The following is a 14,599-nucleotide window of genomic DNA, read 5'->3' as shown; positions in this document are numbered from 1 at the left end:
TAGAGACAATTTAAGGATTTCTACATTTTTCTCTGTTAAACTGACGTCATCATCGGACATGCAACTTTAACAATAATACCGCCACCTAAAGGCCAGAGGGATACAATTAATGTCTTGTTTCTGTTATATGCAATAGGACCAAAGCTGAGATCTTCTGCTATTGGATTTTTTATTTTTTTTTTTACTATTTCAAATGCAGTGAATTGCCGATCCTTTTTATAAATTCACAGTTCTGTTTCTGGGCTCATGTTTGTAAAAGAACACCAGAGAACAACAATAATGCAGACCAACTAACCCGACTGACAGGTCAGAGATGGAAGTTCTGGTTCAGTTTAAAGCAGACATCTAAAGCAACATCTGAGCAGCTCCCAGAGCTCTAATCAGTCCATCATCTGAACATGGAGAGAGGATGGACCCACCGAGTCCAGTGAGACTGATAGACTGGGCATAGAGAGGATTAATCAGAGAAACACCCAACAGAACCATGGAGACTCTGGAGAAGCTGCTCAGATGGACCGATATGTTGAAAAGACATCTAGTATTTGTGTGCTGCACAAATGTATTTACATTTTTTTTTTTTATTCTATTACTTCTTTAAAAATCCAACACTGTGATTTCCTGGATTTTCTTTTTCTCTGTTTGTCTCTCATAGTTGAAGTGAATCTATGATGAAAATGACAGACCTCTCTCAATTATCCAAGTAGGAGAACTTGCACAATCAGTGAATGACTAAATACTTTTTGGCCACACTGTATATGAGCAGGTTAAGCAAATGATCTGCCAACAGATTGATTGTTTTGCCAATAAAATTGGATTATTAGATATTATGCACTAGTAGTTACTCAGGTACCCAGAGTGGTAGTCTGAGTTTTGAACCAGCAACCTCTCAATGGTGCCAACATCCATCTATCCTAAAGTTTGGCCATAAGAGCTCCTGTATGCTGCATAAAGATGCTCTGGTCAGTTAGTCTTTTTTGTCCTGCATGAAAATAAGTTAGGTGGAAATAATCTAATTGGTGGACATCCCAGATGTTAGAGTCTGGCAGATTATTTGGGAAGCTTCTGTTCAGCAGAGACAGGGAGGCCAGGTAAGAGCTGAAGCAAATATCAAAGACATTACTGAGAGGCTAGAGACTGAGATGAAGCTTCACTTTCAGCAGGAAATACAACCAGAGATATAATGGAGTGTTTAGACAAAGGTAGATTCATGGGTTAGAATGGTCTAGTTAAAGTCTCGACTTATATATTCATGTCCTGGTTGATACTAATTTAAAATATCTTAGAAAGGGGGCAATGATTATCATTATCTCTTCTGCAGTTCAGAGATTCAGCTTCTGCATTTCCCTAGTGTCTCTAAAAGCGTACTCTCTCAACACTGAGCGTCTCTCTCTGCAGACCCATAACAGCGTGTAAACAATCTGCTGAAATGGCAGTTACTATAGCAACGGTGCAGCATTGTAGAAGTTGTGGCTTCAGGGACGAGTTTGAATCCCTCCAGGGGGAGATAAAGATGCAGAGAGTTTTTATCGGCGATGCTGGAGCAGTTCAGGTTTTATTTGATCCTATTCTCTGCTGAACAGCGGCTTTAAATAAATACGCAGAAATGAGGGGCAGCAGCACATTTGGTCATGTGGTGATCAGATTCCTGAAAACCTAGTTTGTGCTGTGGTGTGACGGAGAGAGGGAGAGCAGGTGGATGTGGCCGGCTCAGCACTCTGTGGTATTTACTAATTACAGGAGAAGCTGAGGTCATGGCCCCTGTAATTACAGCTTCTAATTGGCCAGCCTGCATGCCAGTAACCAATCAGCTGCCATCAAGAAATTACAAGCCTAGATAACAGAGTTTGTGTTTCTATCGTAACGGCTGGATGGTTTCTTTTAGCTGTTGGTTAGAGGCGACTCCTCTGACTCTGGACTGAATCCACGTCCCCTCAGAAATAAAATCGCTGACATTCTGAGCATGGGCGTAGGTTTGCATAGGGACCATAGGGCCATGTCCCTACCAAGATTTTAGACCGACCTTCTTGTCCCTACCAATAATTACATGTGAATAACATGTTTGTAATTTACAATACAGTGTTGTTGCAGCAATAGAGGACTTCTGGATGGAAAATATTGACAGACAAAAACAATATTTATCTTAAATACAAAATTTTTATATATTTCTTTTACAATTTTGGTATAATTCCTGCTGTAAGTGGGTCGCACTTTGAGCTAAAGACATGTTTTAGAGTCTCTATACTCCAGTTTACGATAAATCGATTACTAAATTTGTCAATAATTGCTTAATCCAATGAATCGTTTCAGCCCTAGATAAAATAGATGAAATGGGTTAAACAGAGTAACTACAGCTTAGATATATAACTTTTATATTGAAGTTAATATATTAAATGCTCAGTGTCAGTTCCTCTTCAAGTTCCAGTGCTCATGTAAATACAACACATTTATTTTGCATCCGTAAATCTATTATTTCGCTTTGTTTAATGATACAAAGATAACATTTAAAAGATAAGAGTGGGGTTTACCTTTGTTTGCCTCTGCACAATTCTACATCTTTAAAAGAAACAAGAGGATAAATCCACCTATAGCGGACAGATTTAGACTATATTATGTTAAATAGGCACAGATTCACCTACTGTCTTATTTAATACAAATCTTTTCAAAGTGAAAAAAAATCCTAATTCCTCATTTATCAGAGCCAGTTATGCTTTTATCATTAACAAACAGCATCTAGTGTGTGTAGTGCTTATAAAATTTGTATAAATGTAGCAAAAAAAGCTGCTTTTCTCTTTAAATGAAATACTCCCTGATTTTCACATCAAGCATAAAAAATGAGCATGCATGTTTTTGCATAGGACCGATGACATCAGACCAATAGTGTCTCTAACAAAGTTGTAATCAGACTTACCGGTACTCCCTTGATTCTCAGGGAAATGGAGCAACCTTAAAAATTGAAGGAACTAATTTATTCTACATTTACTCTGTTATTTTCATATAGACTCTTAAAATTTCCAAATCTGTCTTCAAAGTTCCATTTCTTTTCATTTTAGTTTTTTTTTTTTTCCAGTTTTGCCTGATTTCTAATTTATTTAAAAAGTAGAGAAAGTGTTCTGCAGCGTTCATCATTAAAAGTTTAAACCCATTTGTTGCTCAAAGCTGATGTTCCTAACTAGGGATAAAACAATTAATTGGATTGATTCTAGATTAATAGATCATTTAAATAATCATCAACCAATTTAGTAATCAATTAATTGTTAACTAGTGTATAGAAACTGTCTATGCCTTTAGCTGACAGAGCAACCAACCTTGAGCAGCAATTATACCAAAATACTAAAATTAACAAATGTAAATATTCTTCTATTAAGATAAAAATCTTTTCCTCAAGTGGAAAAGTTTAGTTTCACCTGGTTTAATTTCGGAAAAAATTCTCTTTTAAGGAATCTTTGGGTATTTGATTATTAATCTAAAAAATTATGGGAAGATAAATCGATTTGCAACATAATCATGAGCTGCAGCCCTATTCCTAAAGTTTATCTGCTTTTCACTCAACATTGTGCGAAGGGATGTGTTATTCATTCATTTATTAATACAAACGACCGAGGAAAATGAAGCTTAATTGTCTGATTCTCATCTGTGAGCAACTAATTGGTGCATCTCTGCCATAAAAACATCTAATTATTTGATAAATCCTGCTAACATGGAAGAAAATGTATGAACTGAAGAATTCAGAGAGAAAACAAGATGAGCTGGTAATAAAAAATAGAAAAACAAAAGGGGACACAATTTAAAAAAAAAAAAAAAGAAAAGAGGCAAGATTTATTTTTGAATATTGTCTCTAATAATTCACCTTTCACTTGTTTACCTGATTGGCTAATTGGTAGAGCACATGACCCATATACTGTTGCAGGTTAGATTTCCCGCACTTCTGACCTTTTCTAAAGGTCTCTCCCCTGTACTCTGACCTAATTTCCTGTCTTCATACTTTTGAAAATTAAAATAAATGCCATTAGAGTCTAAAAACAAAATACATATTTTATTTAGTTTTTTTTGCATCATTTGTGAGACATTAGGCTTTTCTGTGTAATCTTTCCTGGATGTATAAGTCAGATGATGATGATGTCATTGAGTTCTCACTAACCCATGTATTGAATACGATACACCTGGTTTCGAAGTGTTAGGAGTAGGGCTGAAACAATTAATTGGATTATTGTAGATTAATCGATTATTGAAATAATAACACATTCAGTAATGGATTAATCATTAACTGTAATATAGAGACTCTAAAACATGCCTTTAGCTGACAGTGACCCACTTAGAGCAGCAATTTTACCAAGATTGTAAAAAAATATATACAAATTTTGCATATAAGATAAAAAAAACAACTTTTTTTGTCTGTCATTATCTTCTATCCAGAACTCCTCAAGTGGAAAAAAAATGTTTCAACTGGTTTAATTTTGTAAAAAGTCTTCTTTAATGAACCTTTGATTATCTGATTATTATCATTAGTTGCAGTCATAGTTAGGAGTAGAGGTGGGTACGTATCTCTTTAGAGGGAGTCACATCTAAAGGAGCCGTTCTTCCAAAGAGTCATACCATCATTCATTTCAGGTCAACCAGAGGTAAAGGAAAGAAATCCCTGGTAGGAGTCATAACACACAGTATGGCTAAAATGACTCAGATTTACACAATCCAACAAAATCCTGCTGGTGGGACTTGATCTGAAGCCTATTAATTGTAATTCAATTTGTTTTCAAAGCAAATATTCTACTTGAGCCCCGACAGGTTTTGATTTACTCCTCACCTAAAAACATTACTAGGTAAAAGGGTCGTTCAAAATTAATAGTAAGGAAAAAATATAAAAAGAACATTAAAATCTTTCTTCAAGCAGAGGAGCTCTGAGGCAGGTTCCCTAAAAAGAGCTTCATCATTGTGAATCTAATCAATCTAGTCAATAGAGACAATCTAATCAAAATTAGTTGAGTTATTAGAACTTAATGTTCAACTGGCACGCATCGCAATAGATGAATTACAGATCCATAGGTTTTCAAAGTAAAGCTGCTGTCTGGATGTGTTCAGATGCCAGGGTTGCCAGCTGTGCCTTAAAGAGGGAGCTGTCCCCTATGCAGAAACATTAGGTGTCTAATTTAATTTAGATTTCATTTAAATCCTAACACACTGGAAAAAAATCAAAATCTAAATGAGTCATTTTATCTTAAAATAAGTGCATTTTTTCTTGAATTGAGGAGGTAAGTGAGACACTTTGCCAATGAAACAAGACAATTTACATTTACATTAAAAAAAAAAATAAAAAAATTTCATTGTCTTATTTCAAGTGTATATTATCTAATTACCTCATTTTAAGAGTATAATCATCTTATTTATCTACTCAAATTAAGGATAAATATACTTAATTTAAGACATTTTGACTTATTTCTAGATTATTTTTGGAGTGCAAAATTAATTCACACACAAAACAAGTGGATACTGTTGGTAAGAACTTCTTTGTAGTTGGCAGCCCTATCAGTTACCTGATCAATAATCTGATGGTGGAAATGGACCGAACCACTCTGACTCCTCAGACCCAGAGACCAGCTGTCACGTTTTTATGATTTAAAGTCCTGATCCTCACTATGACCTGCATTTTTTTTTTCTTTTCATTTAGATTTTTCAGACAAGAAGAGTGACCTGCGTGTCTGCGATGCCGGAACGTGTCGTTTCGGAGGGACGTGCCGCGAGAACGGAGCCGACATCAAGTGCGTCTGTCAGTTCCATGTGAGTCTCCCATACCCAAACAGAATGTTCCCTGCAGGCCACAGATAACAGCACTGCTTCAAACAACCATCCAGATCAGTTTTCCTTCATTTCAGACAATGAACAACAATAGTAGATCTATAGATCTACCAGAGTTAAAGAGCTTATCAAAATGTTCTTCTCATATTTCCTTTATGTTGTTGTTTGCTGTTTCAGTGCAGTAAGAAGTACGTCCCTGTGTGTGGCTCCAATGGAGACACGTACCAGAATGAGTGCTTCCTCAGGAGAGCCGCCTGCAAAAAGCAAAGAGCCATTAGCATCGTGTCAGACGGAGCCTGTTACCACGGTAACACTCTCATCCACTCATACTCAGTACTTTAACTAGAAGGTAACTGTAATTATACTCGTCCTAAATAATGCATAAGTCGGGATCATCAGCTCTGCTGCTAAATTGATCATCTGCTCCCACAGAACATCCATGTAGTTAAATGGGCTGCGTTTCATTGTTTCCCCACAGAAACAGCTGCAGTAGAGATAAACCAACAGGTTCAGCAGAAAGACTCATTTACTGAAATACCGCTACTGTTTTCATAATGTTCTCTATTTGGTCCTTTCCACACAGTTTAAATATCTAAAACATTAAAATTAGGAAGCAGGTAGAGTTTTTAGATACTCAACATAGAAAATATAAACGTATTGTCCTTAAAGTCTTTTAAAATCAGAGTGAAACACCAGAGACACAATGGCCCAGTTTGGGTTCTTTAACTGTTGGAGAAGCAGAGAAATGAGAGAAAGGGAAGAAGATGAATCCTTCAGGGAAGGGTTTGGTTTTATAGCCATTTTTCTCCAACTCCAAACATTCTGGTTTGGTTAAGAGTCATCTTAAAATTTTTAGCGGCTCCAACTGACCTCAGTAACACAGAGGTTGTCTTAAGGGAGCAGGACCCTCATGACGGAAAAAGAGCTTAAGCAGAAGTTCAGCTGCATGGAACTCATCAAACTGTAACGTCTAGCTCTAGCAGTAAGAATTCTGCTTTGCTGATTCCTGATAGTTTTGAAGTGACTGAAACACATGGCTGATGGTAGGCAGATTGGGACCCAGACAGAAAGCTGCGCTCTGGGTCACATGACTGAGGCTCATTTAGTCAGATTGTAGCTCCGCCTCCTGTTCCTAGATTCTAACCTTTCTGTTTTTATTGGATCGACAGTAGGAGCCTGGATGATGTGATAAAACTAGGACTACAGCTTTCTGGAAAAGAACTACAAAAAATAAAGTTAGTTAAATAAATGTAGTGCTGCATTATAAAACCTAAAACACATGAAGATGTTTAAATAAGCATGTTTCACACAGAGTAGAGTGAAGAAATAGTGGATGTTTGTGAAACTAAATGATAATAATCTGTTCCAGTATGTCATAATCAGTAGTCTAGTTGTAAAAAAAAGCGTAATTAATTAATTAATTAATTAAGTCTATTAACCTAAAGCAACATGCATGGTATGGTTGTTACATGTCAGGTACGCTGGTCATTGACCTTGAACAACCTTTCAGTAGAACTGCAGTCAGTCCCTGGACTGACATGGCTATTACTGCCCCTACAGAGTTAGGGACTAAGATCAGCTTCATGGTCATGGTAGGACACTTCTTTGGTTTTATTTAATTTGCTCAGGCAACTCATAAGCCCACAGCCCATTGAATGTTGAATTTGCAATATTATTGCCATTACTGTTAATATATAGTAGAAATTTTACACATTCAGCAAATGAATGTCACAGAGGATGGTATGAGGGATGCTCATTTAAGAAGGGGGATGCCATCCCCCCTCACCCCCCTCAACTTGAGTACTTGTCATAATACAAAAAGGATTGTGGGATTCCAGTTAGCTTCCAGTTAGGAATGTTGGTAGGTCCCTATGTTGAATGTACTATTAATAGGAAGCCTACAGGTACCTTTTCCTACCTCCTTCTTTACGCCTGGGACCTCAACCAAAGGCCCTACAGGATCTGGAAGGGGTGTGTTCCTACCACGTACCTATTTACACCAAGATTTTCTGTCGGTTTTAGAAGCATCACACTAAAGTCGTGCACCTTAAGGCCTGAAATAGAACAATAAACCTGTAAACTGTAATCTGTAATCTGGCAGTATTAACCATGTCTTACATGCCTGCTCTTTATCTTAAAGTTATCTTAAAGTTATCTTCTTTTCTTTGTATCTATCCTAGTTCAAATTTATTTTCAGGGGTCATATTTAGTATAGCTAAATATATATATATATATATATATATATATATATATATATATAATATTGCTATATAGTATATTATATAGTATTTCTAAGCCGAAAATAGGCTTTGTTTTTTATCCACTTTATAAACCCAGGAACTCAATGCTATTTTTGACATTTTCAAATTAAAAAGCTTCCTGGATGGGAAGCGAAACATCTTCAAACTTGGAAACAAAGTCTAGTGGATTGTTTTAAAATTTTTTGACATGACTATGACCTGAATGACTGAGAACCTTCACCATCACGCTGTTCCCACATGTTTCCATCTGCTTCTCCAAGGTCGCAGAAAACCGTGTGTCCCTGGCACTAGTGTTTTCTCAGAGAGAGTATTCTTCACTGCCGGAGATATCTTCATTGCTCAGAGAAGTGCAGTTCTCCACAAGCATGTCAATTAGATTGTATTCCTGAGCAAAAATCTGAAGTGAATGTAGAGAACTTGGTGTGCAGTTTTGTGAAGAGGAGAGTTTCTGTTTAGTGTTCATTAAAGGTCTTGAGCTGCTCTGCTGTAGTGGGTACCATTTAAAGTATGCTTTAATGTTGCTCCTGTGGACTTGAATTACTGGCTGCCATGGTTTATTTTTCTTTTCTGATGGCTGGACTAGCGTCCCCACATACTAATAGGCCTACAGGCCCTAAACTACTCAGCTAAGACGGGTACATTTTAAGTTCAATGTTTAAATGTTCTTCTTAGCGACTTTAATGATTGGATGTTTTGGAGAAGCCATGTTACTGTTTACTTAACTGGTAGCTAAACTTGCTTCCTCACATGTTCAGTGTTGTCAAGATAAAAGAAAAGCTGTTTTTGTTGCTGTACTTTTTAACTTTCTTGTTACAATAACTGTAATACTGCACTTTATTGACTTCAAAGGCTTGTAAGCTACAGTTTGAACTGATCTGTGATTCATTTTATCCAGTATTTGCAAGCTTTATGCTCTCTGTCCGTTTAGACATATACTATGCAATTTATGTTTTTAGTTTTTGGTTCATTTAATTAAAACCAAGTAAATACAACACTCACAAGATCTCACCTAAACCCCTCTGTCCCTTTTACCCTCCCAAAACGTTTTAAACCGTTTACAACTGATAAATGAGAATGCATGAAAATTACACCAGTAAGATTTTTACCAGTATAGAGATGTTAGACGTCGTTGAAAAGCTTAGATTCTCCACAATTCAACCACCAAGTTCATTAGTTATAGACAAAGCAAGCACCAAAGCACAATTAACACAGATATAGCAACATGTCAAAATGTAAACACGACAAAGCAGCCATAAAAAGAAAGCATGTCTTAATTACTGCTGTTCAAAAAAGAGCTATTACTTTCAAGAATAAAAAAAAACATTGAGTCATGTTTTATGTTATGCAGCTGGGGTATTTTACTCACCCAATGTATAGATTCAGAAACTAGAAGGTGTTAGCTTTCAAGTAATGTATCACACATGTAATTTGGGTTTACAGTTCCTAAGTTATTTGCTTTTCCATTTGGGAACGCAAAACAGGCGAGAATAACTGTCAGAAATTATGGAAGTGTATCGAATTATATCGAATCAAATCATATTGTTGACTGAATATAACAAGATATGTAATATATCATATCATGACATGAATATCTATAATATATTAGTATATCACTACAGCCCTACTGTATATGTTGATTTTAACTGACACAATCGAGTGGATCCACCATGTTCTTCATCAGCTGACTTCCTCCTTGAATGAGCCCCTCTGCTCTAGATTACAGTGGAGTTGGTGCATCGAGCGGAAATAATAGCCACATATTTAAGAGAAGCAGACGGAACTGCAGACACTATTTAAACAGAGACTTGATGTGTAACAGCTGCAGCCTTCGTCTGCCGAACAAAATTGCTGCTTTCAAAGCGCTGGATGGTTCAAAATAACTTTTGCTTCCAGAGACGACTTTATCCAACTGGAAAATCCAGCTGCTGAAACATTTCCATCCGCCATCACTTGCTGTTTCACATTATTTATCTCTCCACAGAAAAGATAGATTAAATCATCTGTAAATAAGAATAAACAGATGAATAAAATAATAAACATCAGCATTAGGTCTAAATCTAGCTGCTAACTTCAGATCTGCTCTCTTTGTTTATCAGATGGAGCTTCTGGGTCTGGAGATGGAGGTAAACAGTCATTTCCTGGTTGATTTTCTTTAATAATAAAAATCAAATACAGAACAAACTGTGTTGCTGCAGAGGAGCTCATGAAGTCTCGTTTCCTGTGTCTGCAGACGATGAAGGCTCTGGTCGGGGGAAGAAGGCCTCCAAATGTGGAAACTGCAAGTTTGGAGCTGAATGCGACGAGGACTCCGAGGACTTACTGTAAGCGCTCACCAGTCCAGCCACTGGTGCATAAGTTAGCACACAGGCCTTACGTGTTGATTTTGGTGTCTGCAGCTGCATGTGCAACATAGTGTGCAACGGACACAACGACAACCCGGTGTGCGGCAGCGACGGCCTCACCTACGACACGCCGTGCCACGTCCGCGAGGCGTCCTGCCTCAAACAGCTCAAGATCGACATCAAACATGTCGGACGGTGCCAAGGTAAACCGCCTCAAACACACAGGGAGGGGGGGTCAGCGGGAGAGAGGTGGGTGGGAGGCGGGATCAGGCTGCGGGGGTGAGGAAGAACAGAAGAACAGAAACGTTTCAGTTTATTTATATTTCATGATGACCTGACCTCAATCTACTAACACACTTATCGTCCTGTGAGGACCCACCATGATTAATTCATTACTGGGAATTCAGGTCTAAAAACCCTAAAGTTGGCCTCAGAGGGTCAGAGTCGCCATCATTTAGTCTCGCCCCTCTTTAATGGCGTCCCTGTATGTCAGACTAACCCGACCCTCTGAACAACCAGCTGGCGTCATTTAAAACCAACCTCTTCATTATCTGCTGAGTTTATAAACTGGGAACAATGAGGCTGAAAACGCCTTTTTTACGCCTCTAAATATTTTAACATAAATTAAGCACAACTTTGAAGCCGTTCTCCCATTAGAGCAGAAACCTGCCATCAGCACCTGAAGGGGTTTTAATCAAAGAAAATCAGATTTTACATTGTTTGAAATTAAGGGCAGTGGTTTAATAATGAATTTTATAACACATAAACTGAATTTAATGGTTTTAAATGGAATTCATTTAAATGCAGTTCAGTTTATTTCTATAGCTCCAATTAAACACATTTCATCTCAAGGCACTTTACAGTTCTCCAAATCATACAGTCTGATCGGTTCAAAGATTTTATCTAAGGAATCCCCCAAACCAAGCATGCTTGTAGCGACAGTGGAGAGTAAAACTTTCCTTTGAACAGGAAGAATCCTCCAGCAGAACCAGGCTCAGTGTGAGCGGCCATCTGCTGAGGCCGCCTGGGGTTCAAGGAGACAGAAGCAGAGATACAAAATACAAAATTAGCTTTGTCAACATATTTAGTTGTAAGTAAAAGTAAAAGTTTTTCCCCTTTCAGGTCTTCAATTTTTCTTAAAAATCTCTACTTTTGTGTCAGACATCAGTAGGTCTTTTAGACAGAATAATTAAACACAGATTCAGCAATTTAACTTTCACATTGGGTAAACGTATTTTACAACTTGATTTGAAGGAGTGAGGATCTGTTTGGTTCATTGGTGGTAAATCAACAATGTCTTTCTTATTATTTTCATTTTTTCCATTGACATCCAGAATCAGGCTTAACATCCAAAACATCAAATACTTGATGCATCTTGCTTCTGTTGGCTGTCCTAAATCCTAAAGTATTACATCAGAACAACGAAAACTACAATATAAGAATCAGAATAAAAGCTATGTACAAATATGGATTCATGCTTTTTATATAAAACAGTCAATGGTTTGTGAAAATAAATGCAGGTCTATGGGGTGTGACATGTTTGACCCAGTTTTCCCATTGCGAAGCAAATACTTCCCCTTTGTAACAAATACTGTAATCTTCTCCATTTTATATATTTTCACAGTAATGCTTTGTGTTTGTTCTTCATGTTGGTAAGAAATCAGGATCTAATGAAAGTAGCAAGAAAATTAAAATGTAAAAAAAGGCAGCCAGAAGCAGAGACGCTGAACGTCTCCATGTTGCATCCAGGCTGCTCTGGTTCCTGATAGAAAACAGAGAACCTCTTTTTAAAGCTGCAGTCGGTATCCATAGTTACACCTGATGAAGACCAGCTCTGATTAATTTGTGTTGCATAATTGCTGCTTATACAGGCACCAAATCATTAGAGTGCTGCTTCCGTTGTAGCGTTATTTAAGCAGGAATGAAGTTGTTTCTGCTCTGGGCTCTGAGTGACGCGCAGCTCTTCCTTAGTATGCAGCTCTGTCAGCTCCTTTAAGCACCAATCAGAGGAAATCTTTTATCAGAGCTGAAGGATTTCTGGTATAATTAGTTAGAATAGAGCTGCTATAGTAGTGGCTGTGTGTGAGGTCTATGCAATGTTTTTAGTTTAATCTCCATCCACTGGAATATTTTTATTATGCAGTGAATCCGCTGTCTGATGAGGAAGGAAGGTTAAAAGTTGTTTTTTTTTTCTTTATATGTGTGAAAATGAACAAAATGTTCAATGAGGTTTAATAAAATCTGAACATTTTCTGAATCTCTTCAACTTTGCAGCAGCTCACTGATTTATTCAAGCTCATTGTTTGTTTACATTAAGATATTTCTGATGTTTAAATTGAACTTTATTGATCTCACACTGGAGAAATTTACCTCTGCATTTAACCCATCCTCTAGGGGAGCAGTGGGCTGCCCTTGTGTGGTGCCCTGGGGGCAGTGTGAGGTTAAGGGGAGTGCTCCAATGCCATTTTTTGGCCCCAATACCTGGTTGTGCAGTATTGGCCGATACCGATACCATCTGTTTAAAAGTGATGTATGTGTGTGTATATATGAGGAACTGCATACTACTTGGATGTAAAATAATTACCATCATGGCTTTGTCAAGCTGCTGCCTACCTTTGCGATTTAGGAAAAAAACTAATACAAAGTGAATCCAGTAGAACTTTTTATTGCCTTCCTGGAATGGGTGACAATAGTTAAATAAACTTTTGGCTCTCAAAATGGTATAAGTGCTCTATTTGTTGGTACTCGCCGATACCGATACCACCATTTTATTGCTGGATCGGGACCCGGCCCGATACTGGTATTGGTGCATCACTAGTTAAGGGTTTTGCTCAGGAACAGGGAGTGCAGGCTGTGAGGATCGAACCGGGTACTTGCAACCTTTTCAGAGCACAATCACACTGCTCTAATCACTAGGCCCACATGTGAATATAATATAAATCAGCTTTTAAATACATTAAATCACTTCCATGTTTTATCTGGACTCATCTGAAGGAAAAGTTAACTGTATACAAACATCTCATGGACTTTTTGTTTCCCCCTCTTTGTAGATAGTTTAGAGATCTAACATCAGAATCAACGCAGCTCGTTCCTGCAGACATGTCCTGGCCCTGAGGCAGCTCTGATGTGTTTGTCAGCTCCTCTGTAAACGTCTCCATCACATCACATTAAGCTGCACTCAGGCCTACATGTCTGTGCTGAGGGAGGGGAGGCTCTGTGCGTTTAATAAAGTCAGAGGAGTTCATCCTCTTGAGGAACAGATCTGAGATCAGTCAGGCAGCAGATAATGTGACCCAATTCACCTGTAATGTGTTCCAACAACCAACAAAATCAGAAAAGCCAGTGAAACAGCCGAGAATCTCCACTTCAGATCAAACAAACATCATAAACATGATCATTTAATGAAATACTGGAAAATACGCAGCAGGCTTCAGAATCAAACTTCATAAAGCAACACTGTATGTTTTAGCCACCAGGGGGCGGTAGAGCTGTCCGGTTTAGCTCTCCTGAAGGCCAAAGGCGTCTCTGCACTGTCTCAGATTGAACCAGTCTCCCTCAATGTTTCAGGGTGTGGTAGCAGGAGCCTTTGACCAGCAGGTAGAGAAGTCATAGAGTTAAAACAAGGCCGCATTTACCCTCTAGGCCAGAGACTCCCAAACGTTTTGGTTTCTAACCCACAGAATGGAACCAGAAGGCTCTCATGATCCAAACCTTTGGTTAGAAAACAGATTTTTCTAATCATAAATATCATAGTAATTAGAGCAGCTTCAACAACCAATGTGTTGTTAGTTTAGTCTATTTGTAAACTATGTTTTAATATCTTTGAACACATAAAGAAGCTTAATCATTATAATTTCTATTGTTTAGTTAAATTTTTATAAAGGATCTCATCAATGGTGAAGGAAGAATTTAACAGTAGTACTTGAGTAAAAGTACTGATACTCATATTTAAATCTTACTCAACTACAAAAAAAAGTTATGTTAAAGTGTTGAAGTATTCACATTCAAATAAAATGAAGTATTCAGAATTCAAAATGACTTTTCATTTTAAAGCGTATTCACTCTTAAGTATTCAAAAATACAAATACAATTTTCAAATATCAGTAAATTTCGGTATCATTTTCAAAGTAATTTTAAAGAATCTTTAAAGAAACTTTCAGAAACCACCTGATGTACTGATACGTAGAACCACATTCTATAGATTCT

General features: G+C 37.5%; 1 protein-coding gene across 1 annotated transcript in view; it reads left to right on the top strand.

The window, feature by feature from the left end:
• Nucleotides 1-14,599, top strand: part of LOC107098891 (tomoregulin-1-like) — a 38,343-nt gene that overhangs the window by 15,761 nt on the left and 7,983 nt on the right. Inside the window, exons 2-6 of the mRNA XM_015396769.1 lie at nucleotides 5,663-5,772; nucleotides 5,968-6,097; nucleotides 10,148-10,174; nucleotides 10,282-10,372; nucleotides 10,448-10,596. Of these exons, the coding sequence (XP_015252255.1) occupies nucleotides 5,663-5,772; nucleotides 5,968-6,097; nucleotides 10,148-10,174; nucleotides 10,282-10,372; nucleotides 10,448-10,596 (507 nt within the window). The remainder of the gene's footprint in view (nucleotides 1-5,662; nucleotides 5,773-5,967; nucleotides 6,098-10,147; nucleotides 10,175-10,281; nucleotides 10,373-10,447; nucleotides 10,597-14,599) is intronic.

This window comes from Cyprinodon variegatus, unplaced genomic scaffold, assembly GCF_000732505.1.
Source record: "Cyprinodon variegatus isolate N-32 unplaced genomic scaffold, C_variegatus-1.0 Scaffold819, whole genome shotgun sequence".
NCBI lineage: Eukaryota > Metazoa > Chordata > Actinopteri > Cyprinodontiformes > Cyprinodontidae > Cyprinodon > Cyprinodon variegatus.
This window is presented reverse-complemented; position numbering and strand designations above follow the sequence as displayed.